General features: G+C 39.0%; 1 protein-coding gene across 2 annotated transcripts in view; it reads right to left on the bottom strand.

Annotated features, from left to right (window-relative positions):
• Positions 1 to 337: 337 nt before the first annotated feature.
• LOC122792251 (solute carrier family 22 member 13-like) overlaps positions 338 to 23768 on the bottom strand; it is a 542188-nt gene continuing 518757 nt past the window's right edge. For both annotated transcript variants that reach the window (XM_044060001.1, XM_044060002.1), the window contains exon 10: positions 338 to 938. In XM_044060001.1, the coding sequence (XP_043915936.1) occupies positions 776 to 938 (163 nt within the window). In that variant the 3' untranslated portion in view covers positions 338 to 775. The remainder of the gene's footprint in view (positions 939 to 23768) is intronic.

Below are 23768 nucleotides of genomic sequence, written 5' to 3'. Positions count from 1 at the left end.
AAAACACACATGGACATACGCACATGTACACACGTACATGCATGCATGCGCACGCACATGTACACACACATGCACCGGCACACACACACACACACACACACACACACATGCATGTATGCACACGCACACACGCGTACATGCACGCACGCATGTGCGCACACGCACACACAATCACATGCACACACACGCAGACACACACACACACACACACACGCACAGGCACACACACACACACACACACACACACACTCCTTGCACATGCATTGCATGATGGAAAAGACAGCTGCCAGTGGTACTATTAAAATACTATTAAAATATTCAGATTTGGATAATAGTATTACTCATAGAATTTTCCCCTGTGGGGTACTTTATTAAAATATTCAGGAATTTAACAGTTGATGAATTACATAAATTATTTATCAGTTTTGTTCAGATGATTATCTACCTGTACAATACCAGCCTGATTTTAACAGGATCCTAAACACAGCTAGTTGTGTATCCAAAGGTTTCTGAGTCACCATAATGGACATGTAATTTCTGGACTGTGTACAAAACTCTTTCAGTAGGCTGACATACTATGAGGCCATGATCATTTAAATCCACCCATTAACATGGAGGACCTGATGATCAATTTTCTGTGAATTGTTGCACAATTTGTATGCTTTGCTAATCTCCTGTGTAATGCTTTATAATAATGTCATTCGTTATAAAAGATGGCCTGTGGGAAACAATGCTAACTGAATTTGCAGCAGACATTCTAGGTGGGTGGAGAAAACTAAAGTGCAGTCTGCTTTGCGATATCTGCCCTTATCACTGGGGGTGAATCAAACAGTGGTCCTGTCTTTTCTGCCAAGGGCAGAGAGGCATCCATATTTTGTTTTGTATCATCCCACTGAGGTATGAACTTATCTTCATCCTGTTCAGGGTCTTTAACTTGCCTATGGAAAGAAAGAAAGGAGCATTACAGAAACGAAGAATTAAACAATTATTTCAATTACAAGCAAAACCACAGCTAGTAACAGGCAGAAAGGCAAAGCTCAGCAGTTGTAAAAATCCACAGGTTTTATTAGAAGTTAGAGCTTTCACAATGTTCACCACCACTTCATCAGACAAAAAAGTAAATGAAATTAACTTCTTTTATACTAACTTTTAGTATCAATTAACATAATGCAGAATCCTAATTGATCCACAAGGCATTTACTTTTAAAGCAACAGCATCTAAAAACAACACATAAAAAAGGAAGTAAAAACACAAAAATGCAGAATAATACATTTATCTACTTTTCCTTGCCTTTAATACTGGTTTTAGGGGTACATGGTCATGCAAACCCATTACCCTATGTACTCCTGACCTTAAAATCCATTGTAATTCTGCATTTTCTGTCATGTTTACTAAGTCCCCCCACACACACTCTCAGTCACAATTTGTAAAACTTGGAATACAAATGTATGTGTGCTGCCATTTGTCAATGTGTATTTTGCCAGAGCACTACAATCATTCCCTCTTCTTGTGCAGTACAAATGATCCCGCACTCTCTCTTTCAGTTTCTGGTTAGTTTTACCTATATAAAATTTGAAACACAAAACACAGTGTGCAGAATAAATAACATTCTGTGTATTGCAGTCTGCAGAAACCCTAAATTTCCATAAATAGCCTGTCTCTGGCTGCTTGAAATACATAGACTGATCATATAATCACAGTATGCACCTTCCTGACACTAGCGTGTACCTCATTGCCTTTCCCCTAAATGATGATATAATCTAGGATAACATAAACGTTGTTTGAGGCTCTTTTTGTTTTTATACACAAAAATATGCCATTGGCCTACTAGCTCTTTTACCTTCTCATCAGTGTGTAGAATATGCCAGTTACTTCTGACCACCTCCCTAATCCTATTCACCTCTGATGTATAGGTAATAGCCATAGGCATTTTCACAAAACTGCTTCCAGTGTACTTAACTGTATCATTTTGTTGTGAAAAATAGGGCTTAGGCCTACCTCCTTTTTCCTCATTTGTTTTACTGTATGCCTTGTCAATTTCCACATGTCCATACCCTCTACCCATAAAGTCATCCCGTAAATGGCATAGTTCCTCATTAAAGTCCTTGTCATTACAGGATAAACATGAGGTCCTCGTAGCCTGTCCCTTAATAATATTACTAAAAATGTGCTGTGGATGCATACTGAGAAACCACTCACACTTACTAGGGGTTGCATGCTCATAGGTGAGTAATAGGCTAGCTAGCCTTGCAGGCCATGGTAGGCCTAGACAATTTCCCTTTTGGTGCTATCTCAGCACTCACTAAGTGGAATTCAGAGAATCTAACTTTAGATAAGGCACCTGTCCATTACACGATGCATACACCCCATGTGTATCTAGGGCCAGTTTGGAGATCAGCTATTCATATAGGCCTTTGTGATGTGATAAATAGAGCTAAAGTGGGGAGTGATAACCCATGCGATTATAGGTAGGACATGATGGTTCTGTACCAAAGGCAAACCTATCAAAAGCAAACTGACAAATCAAGCTGTAAAAGCAGTGAACCATTTTTTTCACTATCCTTGGTCACTTACACCGAAAAGACTAAAATCTTATCTGTCTTCACTCAACAAATACTGAAATTAAAAAAAATATTCTGCTGTGAGTGAAATCACAAGACAGTTGAGGAGAAAAAAAAAAAAAAGTTACTACTGGAAAAAGCAAGTCTGGACAATATCGTGCAAATTTTTAGAATCAGATACTGAAGCTGCAAAAACATGAAGCTGGAGAATACATCTTCATCTTCAATAAAAGACCAACACTGCTCATGTGCAATATTGCTTATTCCAAACACACAGGTGTGCAGATGAGAAAATATCACAATAAAACTGTTGACCAGAAAGCAGTGAAATGGTGCACCACTGTACTTTCACTTGTCCCTCCCATACTAAAACTCCTGCTCTTGTGACAGAAGAGTGATGGCCCTACTTAAGTAAAACTGTACTGGAGGAGACAGACAAAAGCATTCTTCTGTGGCAACACAGCAAGGCAATTCACATTGTTTTATCAGTTTACTATGGCAATGTTGAAACTGCCTTGGTCGACTGGCACATGGTCGAAAGGCAGTTTCCCAGGTAGGCAGAATGTCAACCCAAAATTGATTGACTTACACTACAGCAAGCGGGTAGTGTAGGTCGATCATTTTGGTTCGACATTCAGTGAGGAACAGAGAATTAGCCCATTTCCTCAATGTAGTACAATCTCGGAGTTGATATATTTAATGTGCAGGGGGTGTGGGGTGCAGGAAAATACTAGAAGTAAAGTATCGTTAACTGTAGAGTTCAGCGGTACATTAATGTGCATAGCAGGAGGTGAGTGGCGTCACCTCCTGCTATGTCGAATACATTGAACCATAGTGGTTGATGTATTCAGTTTTGCTTTGGGTTAAGATTCAGAATTTCGTATTCAGTGTTTCGAGTCAACCAAAGCTGATTCAAAATTTCAATAGTAAACCATTTTATCAGTTGTTAAGAGAGTGACAAAATTACTTAAAAGGTATTCTTAATTACATTAGCTTGATCCTCAACTTTTGATTTAACAGTATGGACGCTATTAGCACTAAAACAACACTTTCAAGTACAAAAATGACAACTCACAAAGAATAATGCAGTTAATGATGCCAGCTGCAAGATTTGACATTATAAAAGAAGTACACAGGATTTCATAAAACTATATTTACAAAGCAATGCTTTCACTTTTCAAAATTCAAAAAGAGAAAGAAATATGAATAGTTAAATGCATGTATTAAATTGTGATGAAATAGTGCCAAATAATAAAGCTTTAATTATCTCATTAGCTGGTAATGCTTCAAAACAAACATTTTGCTCTAGCTAGTAAGTCTGTGTCCCCTGCAAAGGCATGTTCTGTCTTTTACAAAACAGCATCAAAAACTGGAGAAAATGAACAGATATTAATTTACTCACAACCCATACCTTCAAAAATACACACACACACACACACACACACACACACACACACACACACACACACTCTCACACATTTACTTATCTACAGTAAACACAGAGGCATCATAAGCACTGTGTGATGCCAGCTTTTTTCCCTAGGCTAGTGTGAGATTGCAGGGTTGTCCACTATTGCTCTGTTTTGATAGTGATAGTCTTGAGGATGCCTCTCTCTCTCTCTCATTGGTTCAACATTTGAGCCAATGAGAGAGAAATCTTCATAGCTGTAGCACATTAAAATGGAGCAGCACAGTGGACTCAAATTACTTGATGTTTATGGGGACCTCCCAGCCTAGGCTGTCTTTTGCTGGATTCAGCCCTGCTGAGTATAGTGATAGGACTCTGAGGCTATCCATGTAGGTCATATTATTTAGGCCTTGTATCCTAGACTCAACGGCCAAGTATAATAGACTCACTCACATCTCCTACTATATCCCAAAAACCAGAAGATTCCAAAACCTAACGTAAACTTTTACAACTCTCCCTAAGAGTGCAACTCCACTCCCTTTTAGATGGTGACATACACCTAAACCCTGGTCCAACCTCAAGCACAGCTACAAAGCCTTATACACCAACTCCCACTAACATATACCTGCTTACCAGGCCACCCAACTCTCTCCTCATAGCTCACCTTAATGTCCGAAGCATCAATAATAAAATTGCTCACCTGCATGCCCTTATAGATGTACATTCTTTTGACATCCTCTGTCTCACTGAAACACGGCTTAACCCATCAATACAAGACAGTGTAGTTATTCCCCCTGGCTACAATATCCTGAGACTTGACCATAATGCTAAGAAGGGTGGCGGAGTAGCGATCCTTTACAAAAATGGATTACAAGTAACCTCACTAGACCCCAATCCTCCACTTTTCAGTAATGCAGAGATTCTTATATCTAAAATTCAGCTCAACAAATGTAAAGCCATATATATAATCTGTATCTACCTTCCACCAGGCAATAATACTAACACAGAGGCCATCCTCAGCTGGCTCTCAACCAGCTATCTACAAGAAACCATAATACTTGGTGACTTTAATATAAACTGGAATTCCTGTGCATCTGAGCAGCCTTCTACTCACATTAACTTATATGGTTTTACCCAAACCATCACATCCCCTACACGAACCAATAAACTTAACAACAAAACAAGCACCCTGGACTGGATTCTCACTAATACTCACCAACAAACTTATAAAACAGGCACTCTCCCTGAGGATATAAGTGACCACTCACTCACCTATATAATCAGATATGACTGAGTCTCCAAACTCAACCATTTATAGGACTATAAGGACTAACAAAAACTTTAACCCTGTTAGCTTCCAAACTGAACTTAGAGCCTGTGACTGGTCACCCCTGAAACACCTCTTGTTAGATGATGCAGTCAAATACTTCAATTCAAAATTCCTAGCCATTCTAGATTGTCATGCTCCAGTATGCAAAATTAGAATTAGAACTAAACCAGCCCCATGGCTTACCAGAACTACCAAACAAAAAATCCTTCAAAGAAATAAACTATGGACCAAATGGCGGTCAACAAAAAGCCCTTCAGAACACTTATAGTTCAGACAGCTAAGAAATGAAACAAAAAAGCCATTTTGTCTGATAAAAGAAACTATTACTGCCAGCTTCAACAAACCCACCAAAATAATCCTCAACAATTCTGGTCAGGCATCAATAACCTCCTACACCCAGGATGCTCATACACTCTTACTCCCTCCAACTCTGATCACAACAATCCCACCCAAATAGCCAACTCATTTAACACTTTTTTTTACAGAAACCATTCAATCCCTGGCCAACCAGTTATCCCCTAGCACCACATGCTCTATGACTGCCATCACCAGTAATGCCCCTCTATTTCATTTTCAGCCAGTTCCTACATCCTATGTCTGTAACCTTATCCAGAAAATTAAACCCACCACACTCTCTGCAGATCTACTACCTGCAGAATACCTGCAAAAATCAGCTAAAGTTATAGCCTACCCCATATCCATCCTCATTAATAGAACTATTTCTGAAGGAACCATCCCATCAATCTGGAAGGTTTCTCACATTATCCCCCTGCATAAAGGTGGTAATTGCAAGGAGTATTCCAACTATAGGCCCATAGCCATATTATCCCCTTTGGCTAAAGTAATGGAGAAATGTATTCATATGCAACTCCTTAACCCACCTACTTGAAAACAATTTACTAGCCACCTGCTAACATGGCTTTAGACCATTTCATAGCACCACCTCTGCTCTCTTATCCTTTACTGACCACATTAATAGTAATAGAAACAAGGACACTCTATCCTCAGCCCTCTTTATTGATCTGTCAAAAGCCTTTGACATGGTTAACCACCACCTCCTCATAAACACACTTAAAAACCTGTCATTGGATGCTTTTGCTATACAATGATTCCAATCCTACTTAAATAATAGGCAACAGGCTGTACTATGGGCAAATACCTTATCTTCCCACCTCCCAGTTGCCCTAGGCATCCCTCAAGAATCCATTTTGGGTCCTTTACTCTTCTCCATCTTTATAAATGACCTCCATTCTGTAATTCCACAAGCCACCTGTATCCAATATGCAGATGATTCCACACTTATATGCTCTGCCACTTCCCCATCAGAACTTCAGTCTCTAACACAAAAGACCTTTAGCACAGTTGAAAATTGGCTTCAACATAGGTGTCTTATCCTAAACCCAAACAAAACAAAAATGCTACTATTCAACCCCACCCGCAGAGCCTCCCCACTCAACTTTACCATAACTTTTAGTAATGGAACTATAATATCTCTTGATACTACCACAAAACTACTTGGGGTACTAATTGATAATAACCTCTCTTATGAGCCTCACATTAATATCACTATAAAAACAGTGAATAAGAAATTAGGTTCCCTCTACAGGATCAAACCCTTTCTGACCCCACTAGCCAGGGTCACCATTGACCGCACCCACCTTATCTCTACCCTGCTTTATGCCTCCCCTGTCTACACTAAGATATGTAAAAGTAATCTGAGCAAACTGTCTACCTCTTACAACAATATTGCCAGGTCCCCCTATAGAACCCACCATTGTATCAATCTGAATCAACTAGGCTGGTTAGAATTGCCAAATCTAATACTTTTTAATCAACTAATAGTAGCCCATAAGATCCTGTATTAACCAAGATCTACACCTATACTCACTTCCCTAGTCACCCCCTATAACAATCTCAAAACCCTACACTCATCAAACAAACTTCTAGTACAAATAACTAAATCTAACAATTCAGCTGGCAACACTCTGTTCTCTAATACAGTGGGTAAAACTTGGAACAGCCTCCCAAATCACCTAACCTCCCTTTCCTCAGCCAATCTATTTAAAAGCAAACTTAAACCCTACCTTAAATCACACTGGCTATGCCCCTGTGTTAACCCAGACTAACGATTAACCCTTCCCTTGATACCCAGCTTCTTATGGGCATTATCTTGTGTCTTCTCTATTGATAATAAAGTGTGTTTGACTATTCAAAGAATTAATGTGCATGTATTTATGTTTATATAGTTGAATGATTAACCATAGCCATATTACACTTGGATCTCTTGTGAGACTTTACAGAATAAGCATATCCAAGCACTTTTTTCTTCCTATGAAAACTCATAGCTATTAGTCAATAGTATTTTAGTTTGAAATTGTTGTGTGACTTTATAACTAATACTGTCTCTTAGATATACTTGCATTATTAATACAAATAACTGTTTGCATTAGTTGCTTTCCTATTCAAATGCTAAGACATGTAATGTGTGCCAAAGCTTTGTAATGTCCTAATTTCTTTGTAAATATCTATGTCTTGGTGTACTTTTTTATGTTGTGGACTTTTTCTCCTCGGGCCTCCACTGAAAATGGACATATATCCAGCTGGACTAGCCCAGTCAACAAATGCATAATAAATAATAAATTGTATCCTTTTAGTAAGGTATCTCTGCAAGAGTTTAAGTTGTTATGTGCCTGGACAGATACATGCTAAAGGAGGCAATGCATTCAGTGACCGGCCTAATGAGGGCTGAGTAAAGGGTTACAATGACATTTGCTTTGATGACCTTTTCAAAATAGTTCACCAGGTTGAGTAAGCATGACCTTCCCTTGAGATGGGTCCAGGGTTTGGTGGTTTCCTATGTCCTTATTGATTTGTTCCATGATAAATCTTTCCATGGTTTTTAATACGAGGTTAGATAGACTAATTGGTTCATGACTGCTTGTCTATGTGGTCCTTCCTTATGCAGATAAATGACTATAGCTGCTCTCCATTCACGTGGTACAGAACCTGTATAGAGGTTGAGGCTGAACATGTTGTTGGGGGAGGTGATTAAACTGTGCTTCATACTATTTAAGATACATCCAGGGATGTTGTCAGGACCCATGGATGCAGCTCTTTTGTCCTCTGATAAACTTTTCAGGACTTAGTCTTATGTGATAACTGGAGATGAGTCAGTTTCAGATATATCTTGTGGGATAGATGGAGGTGGGAGAGGGGTAAAGTTTGAAATGAATTTATTTGCCAGTAAGTAGGTAACACCATTCACAATCAGCTCAGTATATTGATGCATTGTACATGTAAGATTACAAACATAACTAAAATGGTCTTGTGATTGTCTTTGGCTTGGATGGCTATTTTAGCCTCAGTCTTGACTTTGGTGAGTTTTATTCAGCTTCAGAGTTGTTTGTTTGTTTCAGTAATGAGGGTTGTATTATTCTGGGAACAACTCGTTAATTTTGGTAAAAATTATCTTCTATTTATTGTAAAGCTTGTTGATATTATGGTTCATTCCACCATGAGGGGCTGTTTCTGGGGTTTGCCCTGCACTTGTTCCTACAGGATGCAGCTGCATCTGTGCAGATGTTTGCATGCTGGTATAGTGTGGTGGTGTATATTATTCCATATTCAGTGGAGGTAACTGGGTTGGTGGGGATTTGAACCTTACCAATGTATCACTTAAGAGTAGGTAGCTTGTCTTAGTGAAATTTCTAAATGTCCCTTGAGTGGAAGGGGTCTCTAAATTCAGTTTTATTTAGAAGAATACACCTTTATGGTCAAATCTAACAAGTGATGAACATATGCAAAGGATGGTACAAGATGGCTCTGTATTAGTAAGGACAAGATCCAAGATGTTATTCCCTCTAGTGGATACTCTGACTAACTTTTCCAGGGCATTTGTTTGGACAAAGTCCAGGAATCATTGTGCTTGTGCAGATTTCCCAGGCTATAGCCCCTCGCTCCTTCTCTCACCACTCTATAGTCCCTCTGCTTCTTTATACTAAGACTACAGCTGTTGTCTGAATGTATTGGATTTCTTCATTTAGGGTTTACATTCTTGCATTTTTTATTATAGTTCACTGTATTTTAATTTTATTTTTTAGTTTAAAGACTTTTTTCTTGGAGTTTTTAAAGCTCTTGGCCAAAACCTGCTAGAAAAGAATTGTTTTCCATTCACTGATTGCAGAGGAACTAAATCTAGCTAATTTGTGGGAGGAGCTGAGTAGTAGTACTTCTTATTTAGGGTTAGTAGGGCAAGACAGGGTTTAATTATTTATATCTCTCTCTCTCTCTCTCTCTATATATATATATATATATATATATATATATATATATATATATATATATTTTTTGGCATGGAATTTTAAAAGTTTCCCACCCACCTGCCCAGTCCCTATTGTGATTTTAAACATAGAGTCTCTTAAGCTGATCATCCCCAATGTAAATTTACTTAGTAGGGGTGAACAGTCTCATCTCATCTGTTCATACTGCTGGGTACTAAAAGATCACAGTGAGGAGGCAATCCATTTAGATTGTTAAACTTAAGTTACACTGTTTTGCATATCTTTTCTGTCACTTATTGCACACTACAACATTAAAGCGTATTAAGGCCGTTTTCATTGTACTATTAACATTTGTAACATCTGGGCAAGACTATGGATCACTGGAGATCCAATGAACCTCTTCTTAGGAATCAGCTTGGGACTGGTGCTTCTGTTTATTTTTTTATTTTACATTTGTTAACCAGGAAGTTCCAACTGGACAAAGTCCATTTACAGTGGAGGCCTGGGGAGAAAAGCTCCACATTGGTTAACAGTAGTTAATATTTTTATACAGAGTTGTAAAACAGATAAGGTACATTATACAACAAACAAACAAACAGATATTCATATTGAAATACAGAGACAGTCAAGGCACTTTTCAGCAATTAGAGAAGTTACAACAGCACGGATTAGGAGGTACATTCAGTCTGGAAGAATAGCTATTAGAGTTTTAGTACTGTAGAGCAATACAGTGAGTAACTCAGTACTTTTTATGGGTATAAGGGGGAAAAGATAGGAAAGCTTAAATGTAAGTAATACATGGACATAGCCAGGTATTCATCAGATGTGATTTGAGGGAGTTTTTGATGTGTGAAGAGGTGGAGGCAGAGGTAAGTGAAAGGGGAAGGCTATTCCAGTTTCTAGCAACGGTATGGGAGTATAGTGATTTTCCTGCAGTATTGTTTGCTCTAGTGATGCAGAGAAGAAATTTGTCACTAGAGTGGAGAGGGCGATTTGCTGTGTAGTGAGTAAGTAGTTGGGTTAGTGATGGGGTTTTATCAGGGTATTTAAGAATGTTGTATGCAGTGACTAGTTATTGATAATTAAGTACTTGAGGTAGTCCTAGCCATTGTAGGCCCCTTAGAGCTAGACAGTGATGTGTTCTGAAGGTGGAGTTTTTAGCAAACTTGGCAATCTTGTTGTAACACCACTGTAGTTTGTCAAGGTCAATTTTACTGATGTGGGTGAAAATTGGTGCTGCATACATTAGTGTGGACAATAGGTGAGTCTGGGCTAGGGTGATTCTAGCTTGATCTGAGAGGACGTTTTTGTGCCTATATAGCGTACCCATTTTTTTGTGAACCTTTTTGATGGTTTGGGAGATGTGAACATCAAAGAGAAGGTTATTGTCAATTTCAATGCTGAGGAGTTTGGTATGGCTAGAAGGGGAGATGGTAGTGCCATTTTTAGAGGTGATGGTAAAGGAAAGGGGAGTGGTCTTTGATTTGTTAGGGGTAAATAGAAGTAATTTGGTCTTATTGGGGTTTAGGATGAGTTGGATATCAGAGATCCATTTTTCTACAGAGTTAAAGGCTTCCTGGGTCAGTTGTTGTAGAATGGAAGGAGATGGGGATGTGCAGATCAAAGTCGATTCATCTGCATATTGAATCAGTGTTTTGCTCTGGTGAGAGAAGAAACAGAAAGCCAACATTTCCTAACTTCTTAGAGATTACCAGTCACTGTAAAGCCCAAGAGCTGCTTCACAGGAGCCAGTTTAGGATTTGCTCCTATTGCTTTGCTTCTGATGAGAGAAGGAGCAGAGGGACATTGATACCTGATGGTCCCTGACTAGGCCTTGTTTATGAGACTTCCCTGACTGGTCTTGTTGCTCTTTTGGTAGGAACCTCTTCAGTTTTAATTGTGGACCTTTGCAGCATGACCTTCCGTTGTGCCAAGCTGATGTAAGTGTCAGACAGGGCATCTACCAAGAGAAGACTTCAAGTGCACTGAACCTAGTAGCATCTGTGACAATATTACTTCTCAGGAGCCCTCTTGGGATTAGTGCTATTATTCTGGTTCTGGTGAGAGAAGAGCAACGTGTAATTGATTCCTAGCAATTGTGGTGAGAGTGAACTCTAGTGTCCCTGTAGTAACCAATAGTCAAATCACCAATATTCAACATTCTTGGCAAACCTAATTCCGTGTTCGGTATTTTCATTAAGTACTGCTAGATTAGCTAATATTTTACCAAAATTAAGAGTATTACTCTAAATACTCATCCATGAATCTTCAGGGTCTGGTATAGTAGTCTCCCTCCCTTGAGTAATGTAATGAGCCCTAGTCCTCTAGTCTCTGGCAACATGGCTCAGCAGTCTGCTCTCACCCCATCTGTGACCAGTCTGATCACATTAGGTGTTCTAAAGTTCTCACTTACAGACTGTTCATTGTTTATACCATTTTAAAATTCAACCTGCAAGAGATGTAAATATTTAGGAAACATGGAAGCACATTTCTTGCATCAACCCATTTTTGGTAAGCATTATACCTCTACAATACCACATCAGTCAAAATGCAACACTAGGCCCATAACATATGCTGAAGTTTTAATAAAGAAATTTCCAAAACCTCCTAAACATACTATAAAAAGATCCTAGCCTCCATCTTGCAAGGCAATGCCTGCTCCTTCTCTGCACACACACAGAGCTCACCTACGAATAACCAGGAAAAGCTAATCCTATAAGATCCAGTAAGTCTGATTTTGCACATGGAAAGTCATAGGTGACTATAGTTATGCATATAGACTCCACAATGACTAGAGTGGATAAGAACAGAGTGACTGTAAGATGTTTGTCCAGTGCTAGGATCCATGATGCCACAAAGGCCCTAAAGATCTTAATCCATATGACTACAGCCCTATGGTGACCCATGTGGAAGTGAATAACTGGAAATGCTATACCCAGTGGGGCATGGAGACAGACATGATGGAACTTCCTATACATGTCATAGCACCCGGGAAGACATTAGTCTTGAGCAGTATCTTGCCTTCACCAAGAATGATGCCTAAATACCAAAATGTGGCAATTGGCTTTAAAAATTGGCCAAGTAGTTGGTCTCATTCTAAGGGGATGCAGAATGAGCTGGCCTGGGATGAGATTATAGCTAAGACTTACTTTGCCACCAGTGGTGACTTAAATCTGTCATAACAGGGCTTCCACATGCTGGTTAAAGCCTTTGCTGCCTCTGTAGTAGCTTTTTTAGGCAGAGTGCTCCTACTGGACATTCTTACATAGCAAAGTCAAACTCATATTTGGACAACATCATGGTGGCACTACTCAATGCTAGTCTAACTAGAAAGTTGCCAAAAGTTGAGATCCTTCTTCAACTTGAATATGTTCGTATTTGTGTAGTTACTGAGCCATGTTTTCACTGCAATGATAGCATTCCTGCTATGCCAAGGATTAGCACTTATCATGCCTTTGGAATCTTGGGTAACAATGGGCGAGTATCCGTATATATCAGAAATACCATCACCACACATCAAATTACCCAAACCCTTAACCTGAATCTCCTGGAGATCCGAATCACTCTTAAATCAAAGTATTACTTCATTGTTACTTACAGATCCCACTAATGTTTCCCAAAGATCACGGAAATTATCAGATGCATTGAAAAGCTCATACCCATGCCCAACCATCCTAAATATAATGGTAAATTCATGATAAACCTCTCTGGTGGAATCCCCATATTAATAAAGTGTATGACAAAAGAAAGAAAATGATTAAATGTTGTAAGAAATCCCCATTCTCTTATCTGTGGAACACACATTACCAACAAGGAATTTAAAAGAGTGCTATTTGAAAAGGCAAAATAAAGTACAAATTTGAGGTCACTAAAATAAAAAAAACTCCTATAAATCTTTCTTTAGTTAGGTTAAGTTAGTAAATTAAGTAATAATGCCAAACAATGGACTGAGATCCTCAATAATAGCATTACATATTCCAATCCCAAGATAGATTTAATGCTAAATCTATGCACATTGTTGCCCTTATATCTCTGGAAATAATTTCCCCTGAAATGACCTTGGAACAACTCTAAAAATCTCTATCAAACACCAAAAATAGTAATTCATAGGATCGGACAGCATACCAGCCTCATTCTCATCAGAGTCAGGTATACACTATCTGAAGATCTACTTAAAGTATTCAACCTCAGCCTACCCACAGTGTTTCTGTCTGATGCCTCAAGAATAATCACTCTGATTCTCCTACACAATGGTGGCCCCTCTACAGATCCAGGCAGTTATAGGCTCATAAGCCTTATATGCAAAGCCATGCCATATACCAGTAAGCTTCTTTGAAAAGTTTACAGAGGCTGTGAACAATAGTCACTCAGTGCACTCTGTTTATCTTTATCTGGGTAAGGCATAGACACTATCCTCCCTGCTGGTATTATTAAAAATGTTATATAAACTTAATGTAAACCCCTATGTTATTCACTGGAGTGCAAATTGGCTCTCTCACAGATCCCAGGATGTGATTGCTTGTTACCACTCTGAATGTAACATATTAACTAGTGGCATAGCACAGGGATCACTGCTGAACCTTCTCCTGATTGACATTTAATTTGCAAATATCCAATCCAATATTCCAGAAGTGTGGTTGACTATGTTTGCAGATGACTGCAAACTAGACATTATACGCTCATCCACGGAAACTAAACAGCTCCTGCAAGGGCTAGAATATACACACACTTGGTAAACTGAAAATGGTTTCAAATGTAACAAGGGAAGTGTAGTAGAATTTAGTAAAAAAAACTTTTCCAACTCATATGCCATAAATGGTACTCCTGTTTAGACTGGCATGGTCATAACTGACATTTCTGTGGCCTTTGATCATCATATTTCCACAAGAGTCAGGCATTTCTTTTATCTGTCCCAGATAATTTCCAAGGAAGTATCTTACAGAGCCAAAGATGAAATTTTGCCATTGTACTCTTCCCTTATTAGATACACCATTGAACACAATGCCCTCTTTGGTATGTGTAAATTGAAATATTTTGAACTAGAAAAGCCCAAAAGACGTCTTATCAAGGATATTAAAACATTTAAATCCTTTAACTATCCCAATAGGCTAGTACTATTGTACTCATACTCAGTAGCCTATAGGCTGTCCAGAAATTACCTGTGTCTCACTTTTCAAGGCAGGAAAGACCCATCCCTATTTGTTCAACTATATTTTTGCAAAGCCAGTGGCTCTACAAGCACCTGCATAGAGGACATAACTCTATACCAACAAGTTAACAGGACTCATTACAGAGGTAGTAAGTTCCTAATGCTGCATGAGGAATAAGTTACCACCACAGGTCAAACAATACTACTTTGACCACCTTTCCTACATTTGCAGACTTATTCTGCTTTCCCCAAAATATGAACATCTCTGATGTGCTCTCTCTCTTGAGTTAACTGGCTCCCCATTTAGGAATGTTCCGACTACTTTCATTTAACCATTATTATGACTGGAAGGATAGACTGAAAGTTACACAATAATTATCATTTAAAACCCCTGCTTAATTTGGGAGTTGAGCACTATTAAGTGCTTGAAAGGTGAGGCAGAAACCTTTAAGTGTGTCTACATAAAAGTATATGTGGCTAGGCATCTATGGTTCCAATGATAGCTTGCCTAGTATTGCTCCTATCTTGCTATGTAATATGAAGGCTTACACTAGCACCAAAGTAAGCGTAAATTTATTACCAACAAAGTGGAGATGGGCTGCAATGATATATGTGGTAGTGTAGTCATTGTCACCAGGAAGACAACATTTGCTTATGAGGCTTCTCAGCTTGCATTCTGGAACCATGTTGTCATTGCGCACAAACATGAAAGCTAGAAAATTGAAAAATCTTGAAGTTGGCAACACTTGACAAACTTTCTTAGATCAGTGTCAGCTTCACTAGCTGAGGAGGTAATAAAAGGGGAAGACAAAAAACATAATTAGTAGCTCAGGTAGATTATGACAGCTGGTAGGGACATGGATAAAGTAATAAAAGGAAAAACGTCTGGATGGAAATAATGGGATATAGATGAGGAAATGACTAGGCATTACAAAAACAATTCAAGATTCATGAGCTTCCCTTTAATCATGCTGTGTAAATTTATGTTAATAAGAATAACGACAATACTAATAATAATAATACTAATAATAATACTATGTTTGATTGCCTTGATGATATAAGCACATTGCTGTGCTTTGCTATAGGAAAAAAATAAGTCCTGCCAGGAATCATCTCAGTATACAGTGGCATACAGCTGATGGCCTCCATACAGTCCAGTGGCCATGGTTTTCCATTGTGTCATTATTTTATTTTCACATTTATAATCTGATATAACTAAATCACACAAATGAGAACAATTATTTCTTTCACATGTATAATGCAAGTCGATTATACCATTTATTTATTGTTAACTGAGGTAATGGATTTATCCAGAAGGACCCATTTCAGCAATTGCCTGGGTGGACATAAAACTGGAAGAAGTACCAAACATTATTCCTGTGTTACTTATTTTTTCTAGTTGAGAATGAATTGGCCTACTAGTGGTTAGTGTGACATCCAAATATCCCACCAGACTGCCAACAATAATGTGACATTCCTTACTATCCTGGGTCAGTAACTAAGGAGCTTCAACCCTCACTACTGACTCCAATATGAGTCTGTCACTTAAACAGGAGGAACATTTCACAAGTTCCCCTAAGATCACAACAGGAATATGCTGTATAACCTGGGACTGGACTGTATACTTCTGTCCACCATCAATGTAACTCCTTATTACACACTTCAGAGCAATGTGTCTCAGTTTAAGACCTCTGATGCACTCACTTAAATAACTTGAATCTTACACATCCAAACACTTCTGGGAAAGCTTGACACAGATTTCCAGCTGTGCCCCTTCCCCAAAATAATACGGTAACACTCTGCCACCAATCAGAAAGCCTTCATGCCCTTTTAAAGGGGTGTCCAATTATCAAAATTAGATATTAAAACAAATTGTAGCAAATAACTCAGAGCAGCCAGGCTTTTGGAGTGGCCTGGGAAGTTATAAAAGCAGGTATAAGCTCTCTCAAATCATTAAAGAAAACACTGATTAGCCAGCCACAATGTAAGTTAGTAAAAATATTTAATAATAAGTAACATGATTAAAAATTATATAAAACAGTAATTTCCAGTAAACAAACAGAACTCAATAACTAGGAAAATGAAATCAATACTGAAGGATAGAAATCCAACATTTAGAAAAACTCTGATTAGTTATATTTTTTCTAACTGCCTAAAGAACACTGTCCCTGATCTAAACTGAATTATTGCAACAGAGCAAAGGCTGGATTACAGTTTTTGGTGAGTCCTTTTGGGTATCCACTGCAGAGTACAACTGTGAACAACTGAAAACTATAACTGACTGTTAACTGACACAACTGTATACAGCAGGCTCTTTTATTGACTAGTCTTACTGTCACAACTGTTCCAGTTCTAATCTTCATTTCATATTTTCAAAATCAACCAACAGCTGTTTACTAAAATTCCTGTCTCTCAGCTTCTGACAGTAACACACACAGCAACTGTCAACATTATGATGACATCGTCTGCAGATCAGCTGATTCTGGGAAGTCTGCATTTAGAATATTCTTCACAAATACGTGCTGTTAGAAATGTAAAGGAACACTGCTCAAGTCTTTAATACATTCTGTACAAACATATTATAAATCAACATGTAAGAACGTATTTACAATATCATAGCTAGTCATGCTGGCATATATTACACAGTTAATCTGAAATGTGTACAAAAACTTCAGCCAGACATGCTTGCACAAATGACTGCCTATTTTTTCACATTTCTCCCCCATGACTCAAGCATGGTTTTCAAGTGACCCTTGAAAAACAATGCTTGAGAAAAATGGGTCTGTCTGGCAATATCAACCCATTCCTCTCCTGGGTAATCAATTTGCATTGGCATATGACTCAAGCATGGTTTTCAAGTGACCCTTGAAAAACAATGCTTGAGAAAAATGGGTCTGTCTGGCAATATCAACCCATTCCTCTCCTGGGTAATCCATTTGCATTGGCATTATTATCCCCACTGTGTTGTTCTTATCCTTCTTAACTTGGCTGAGTACAGCCACCACCCCATAATTTGAAGTATCTACTTGCACAACAAATTCTTTGCTATAATCTGGGGTGACTAACACAGGGGGTCTTCCCAAAATCTCTTTAAGTTTTTGGAATGCCTGTTAGCAATCTGTGGTCCACACTATCTTGTCTGGTTTATTTTTCATAGTTAGATCAGTAAGGTTTGCAGTCACTGCACCACAACTGGACACAAATTTTCCACAGTACCCCACTGTCCTTAGAAATGCTCTCACTTGCTTTTTAGCAACAGGAACTGGCCACGCTTAAATAGCTTTTACTTTGACATGTTCCGGGCTAATCTTACCACTCCTCACTCTGTCTCCTAAGTAAGTGACCTCTTCCATACCCACCTGACACTTACTGGATTTAATGGTTAATCCTACCCTTTTAATCTGGTCTGCAAATTTCAGTAGCATAGTCTTTAAAGCAGAGTTTAACCTCTCCACAAGACCATTAGTCTGGGATGATAGGGAGTGGTCTCTAAATGTTTCACCCCACAACACTTCCACAAACAAGTCATCAGGTTTGACATGAAGTTGGTACATTGGTCAGTCAGTATCTCCTTTGGAAAACATACACTGCTGAAAATTTCTAGCAAGGCACTTATCACCTTTTCTACAGCAATATTACCTGCAAATGGAATATTAGCAACTATAGGTAGGCTCTAGGCTGTACCAACTGCTGAACTATCTCAACCTCACCTTCCAGCCCTCCCTTAGGAGTCCACTTTCTATACAGAAAACCTTCCTTTCCTTCCGCAATATCACCTGCACAAGGAATATTAGAGAATCTAGGTAAAAGTGGCAGTTGGTAGGCGCTCTTAGCTCTACCAACTTCATGCTACCTCACCTTCCAGCCCTCCCTTAGGAGTCCAATCCTTATACAACTAATCGTTGTGCCAGTATAGAGACTTCCCTCTTCCTTAAGCCTCAGGTGTTTCCTTGGCCATCTCCCTCAAGCTTTGTAATGTAGTGTCTGTAAGTCGAGCATGTCTCAGCTCTACATTTATGACCCTCCCAAGCTCACTTTCCACAGGAAGCCTAGTAACATCTGACAGCTGTACTTCACTGTAACTCTGGGTACTATCACTCCCCTCCATCCTTGCAGTCACCGTGCCCAAGGGAACATTAGTACCTCCCAGCAGCTGTGGCTCATTTTCAGATGTACTGCTTAGAGAATAGCTCCTTTTCTGAAACAGCTACCACACCAGTCCCAGCTTCAGGTATGAGATCTGTCTGGGTCTCCCCCAGGCTACCAGACCTACAAGCCTATCTCCAAGCCTGACTATGTGTCACTGCTTGCACACAAGGCACTGCATAATCACAGTCATTCCCTATCAGGACATCTGCAGGAATATTCTCAAACACAAGCTCCCCTTCCACAGGAAGCCTAGTAACATCTGACAGTTGTACCTCACTGTCAGTCTAGGCACTCACCTCCATCCTTGCAATCACCATGTCTAAGGGAACATCAGTCCCTGCCAGCAGCTGTGGCTCATTTTCAGATGTACCGCTACAGGATAGCTTCTTCTCTGAAACAGCCACCACACCAGTCCAAGCTTCAGGTATGAGGTCTGCCTGGGTCTTCCCCAGGGTACTGGACCTACACGCCTGTCTCCAAGCTTGACTGTGTGTCACTGCATGTACATAAGGTACTGCATCATCAAAGTCATTCCCTATCAGGACATCTGCAGGAATATCCTCAAACACACCTACCTGCTTGTCTCCTCTTCCACTCTCTCAGTCAAGATGAACCCTAGCCAAAGGTATTTGGAATGGGGTCCCCCCCCCAAAGCTCTAACTAGAGTGGACTGTTCAAGAAAATACTGATCTTCACTAACCACTGCAGGCCTCACAATGGTTATATCAGAAGCTGTATCTCTCTTAGCAGCAACCTATTTAGCATCTACTAAGATAGGATATATATTTTGGTGATAGTTTGGCACCTCTGTTGTTTCTAAACAACTTACCGTGGGTAATTTGTCATCCCCACTTGCTGACTCCCTCACCTTTTGTTTCTCACATTGCCTCAATGGATATTTGACTGCTATGTAGCCCCTCTGGTTACATTTGAAACATCTAATCCCTAACCGTGTACTTCAGCTAGTAGTTTCCCCTGTTATTGGTGTACTCTCTTGGATTGAGTTCCCTTATGTCCATGTGCAGCATTGGGTATCCCTTTATTATGAATTGATAGTCTGCTTGATGAGTAGAGATCATCTTTTCTCCCCAATTCCTCTGCAGTTACACTCTCTGTCTGCTAACCAGACTCTCGTGTCATCAGGCAAAGCATTGAGGGCTTGTTCCCTCAACAAAAGGTCTGCCAGTCCCTCAAAAGTGGTGACCTGATACTCACTCACCCATCTGTGAAAGTAAATACTTAAATCAGGAAAATAATCATGTATACTTTCATCTGCCTTGTGTCTATGGTCACAAAACTTATTTTCTATAAGCTTCAGGTGTTATTTTAAAACAATCAAGAAGACAGCTCTTAACTTTATCATAATGTACACCAGACAATTTTAACATAGCCTGAACAGCCTTACCATGGAATAAGGGAGTTAGGAACCGAACCCAGCACTCATGGTCAACATCATACTGTCTGCATACCCTCACAAATATATGAATAAAACTATCAAAGTCATCTCTATCCTTGTATTGAGGCAAATGTTTACTGACTTTTACAGCTTCTGGGGTCCAGTTATTCCCTTCCCTATTACATCCATGACCCTCTTGAAGGGTAAGAATCTCCACTTCATGCTGGCAATGACTTTCATTTTCCTTGGCTTCTGAACGTTTGGCCTCCAGTTCATGTTGACACTAGTTCTCCCTTTCCTCAGCCTTCAGTCATTGGACTTCTAGTTCATATCAGCCCTGCTTCTCCTCAGCCTCCAAGTGCAGTTTCTCTGCTGATTCCAGTTAAAGACATTTGGCCTCCAGGCACAGTTTAACTCCAGACAGATTCTCAGGTCCTCCAAAGTAAAGGTGGACTGTCCTGTCTCGGCAGGCTGCCCATCCCCAATACCAAACTGGATATCCTAGATAAATCTGTAGTCACAAACAATTGTCCACACAAAACAGAGTTGCTATTCCACACAAGAACCAGACACCAGTCAGAGCAAGGTAATTATTGCTTTAAAGTGCTAATTACCTTGCTCTGCCTGGTGTCTGGTTCTTGCATGGAATAGCAACTCTGTTTTGTGTGGACAAACTGGATATCCTCCAAATGGCTGGTCTGAGTGAATCTGCAACTAATGCTGAAATCATTGCTTCCTTAGTCAGCTTGGTATGCACCAGTCCTCTGGCTTCACACTCCTTGGCCAAATGGTTCTTTGTCAGCTTATTATAGTCTTGTGCTGACATCTTTGCCTGCTGTCCCTGACTAACTAACAACACATAAGTAAAACTGAGGTGGACTGAGATTCTGTATGTTTACATTGTGGCTGTTATGAGTGCATACCCTAATGACAGCTACCCACAGGTTACTGAAGTCCAATTAAAAATCCCACACTGCTGCACTAAATAATGTGATGTCTGGACAATATCCCACTGGACTGCCAGCAATAATGTGACGTCCCTTAAAATCCTGGGTCAGTAACTAAGGAGCTTCAGTCCTCACTACTGCCTCCAGTAGGAGTCTGTCACTTAAACAGGAGTAAAATTTCATAATTTTCCCTAAGAGGACAACAGGAACACACTCTATAACTGGAACTGGACTGTATACTTCTGTCCACCATTAATGTAACTCCTTATTACACACTTCAGAGCAATGTGTTTCAGTTTAAGACCTCTGATACACTCACACTTAAATAACTTAAATCTCACATATCCAAACACTTCTGGGAAAGCTTGACACAGATTTCAGCTGTGCCCCTTCCCCAAAATAATACGGTAACACTCTGCCACCAATCAGAGAGACTCCATGCCCTTTTAAAGGGGTGTCCAATTATGAAAATTAGATATTAAAGCAAATAGTAGCAAATGAGCTAGAGCAACCAGGCTTTTGGAGTGGCCTGGGAAGTTATCAAAGCAGATATAAGCACTCTCAAATCACTAAAGAAAACACTGATTGACCAACTACAATGTAAGTTAATAAACTATTTAATAATGAGTAAAATGATTAAAAAATATAAAATAGTAATTTTGCAATAAACAGATCTCAGTCACCAGGGAAAATAAATCAATGCTGAAGGATAGAACTCCAACATTTAGAATCTAACTGATTAGTTATAATTTTCCTAACTGACTAAGGAACACTATGCCTTATCTAAACTTAATTATTACAACAGAGCAAAGGCAGGCTTACAGTTCTTGGTGAGTCCTTTTGGGTATCCACTGCACAGTACAACTGTGAATAACTGACAACTGCAACTGGCAACTATAATTGACTGTCAACTGACACAACTGTGTTCAGCAGGCTGTTTTAGATACTAGCCTGTCACAACTGTTCCAGTTCTAATTTTCATTTCATATTTTGAAAATCAACCAACAGCTGTTTATTAAAGTTCCTTCCTGTCTTTCAGCTTCTGACAGTAACACATAGCAACTGTCAACATTCCAATGACATAATCTGCAAATCAACTGATTCTGAGAAGCCTGCATTTAAAATCTTCTTCACAAATATGCGCAGTTAGAAATGTAAAGGAACACTGTTCAGGTCTTAAATATTTTGTACAAACTGATTTTAAATCAACAAGTAAGAACTTATTTACAATATCATAGCTATCATGGTGGCATACATTACACAGTTAATCTGAAATTTATGTACAAAAATTTCAACCAGACATGCTAGCACAGATGACAGTGTCTTATTTATTCACAGTCAGCGTTAAAAAAAGGTAAATTGCAGAAGATCTAAAGATACCTAGATCATCAGCATATAGGATGAGTTTGGGAAGGCACTACTCAGATGAGAAAAAATTGATGAATATGGCAAATATCAGTGAACCCAAGACTGAGCCTTGGGAGACACAGCAGAAGAAGAGAGGGCAGCCCATGTTTGACAATAGAGGATATTTGAATACGATAACTTGAACACGGAGACACCTTCTTGACAAAAGTATGTGGGGTTAACAACTCTTGGAGGGCATTCTAAAATACATGTTGTTTGCTATATTCATCCACCATCATCACTTTTTCTGATATAAATAATAGTGCAGATATCACCAAACACTACAAACATAATAGGTGACATAAACATTGACTGGAAAGGGCCCATAAAAACAATTCCCTGTAGCATTTCCTTTCAAAATCTAACCCAACTTATTTGAATGTGCCAGACCTAACCTCAACTTAAAAAAATTCACTCTGATGGATTTTGTTATTGCTAACACCCAAAACAAACTAACAATGCAGGTCCTCAAAAACTCCATTAGTGATCACTGTCCCATTATACCTTATTGGTTTTTCAAATGCCATAAAACTAAGCCTCAAGTATTAATGAGCAGTTCAGTCCCTGACCCATCCACAAATTTATGTTCTACTGATTTTGAACAACTGCAGTGGAGGTTCTTTTATCAATGCAATGATTCACTTTCTGCCACCTCCATTTTCAATAACATGTTCAACCCTATACAAGACAGATTATATCCCCATTAAAAGAGTAAGAGTTAATAGACATCATACCCCAACAGACTATTCTTAGTCTTAAACAACTAATAAAAAGTAGAGACAAGGTCTGGTTGGGATGGAAAAAGGAACCTCAAGCATATCTAAGCACAAAATATATTATCAGTTAAAAATAGCATAAGGATTAAAATTAACTTTGCAAATGCTAAGCATGCTCCTAGTCTGCAAAAAACGTACATAGGTCCACTAAAACAATTTTAGAAGACTGTAAAAATGTTGACAAAGCCAATATATTCTCAAGACACTTGAGCAAGGAATAATAAATTTGGATAAATGATGAGACAACTTAATGAAAATATCAGCAATATCCCCCCACTTAGCCAACTAGTATTTTCCAATTTTCTTTCTTACCAACCAAAGTCTCCTCTTAATAAGATTATTGACTGTCTCCCATCCTACTTCA

This window comes from Protopterus annectens, chromosome 1.part2, assembly GCF_019279795.1.
Source record: "Protopterus annectens isolate FY-2018-M chromosome 1.part2, PAN1.0, whole genome shotgun sequence".
Classification (NCBI taxonomy): domain Eukaryota; kingdom Metazoa; phylum Chordata; order Ceratodontiformes; family Protopteridae; genus Protopterus; species Protopterus annectens.
The sequence above is the reverse complement of the archived record's forward strand: the minus strand, read 5'-3'. Positions and strand labels throughout refer to the sequence as shown.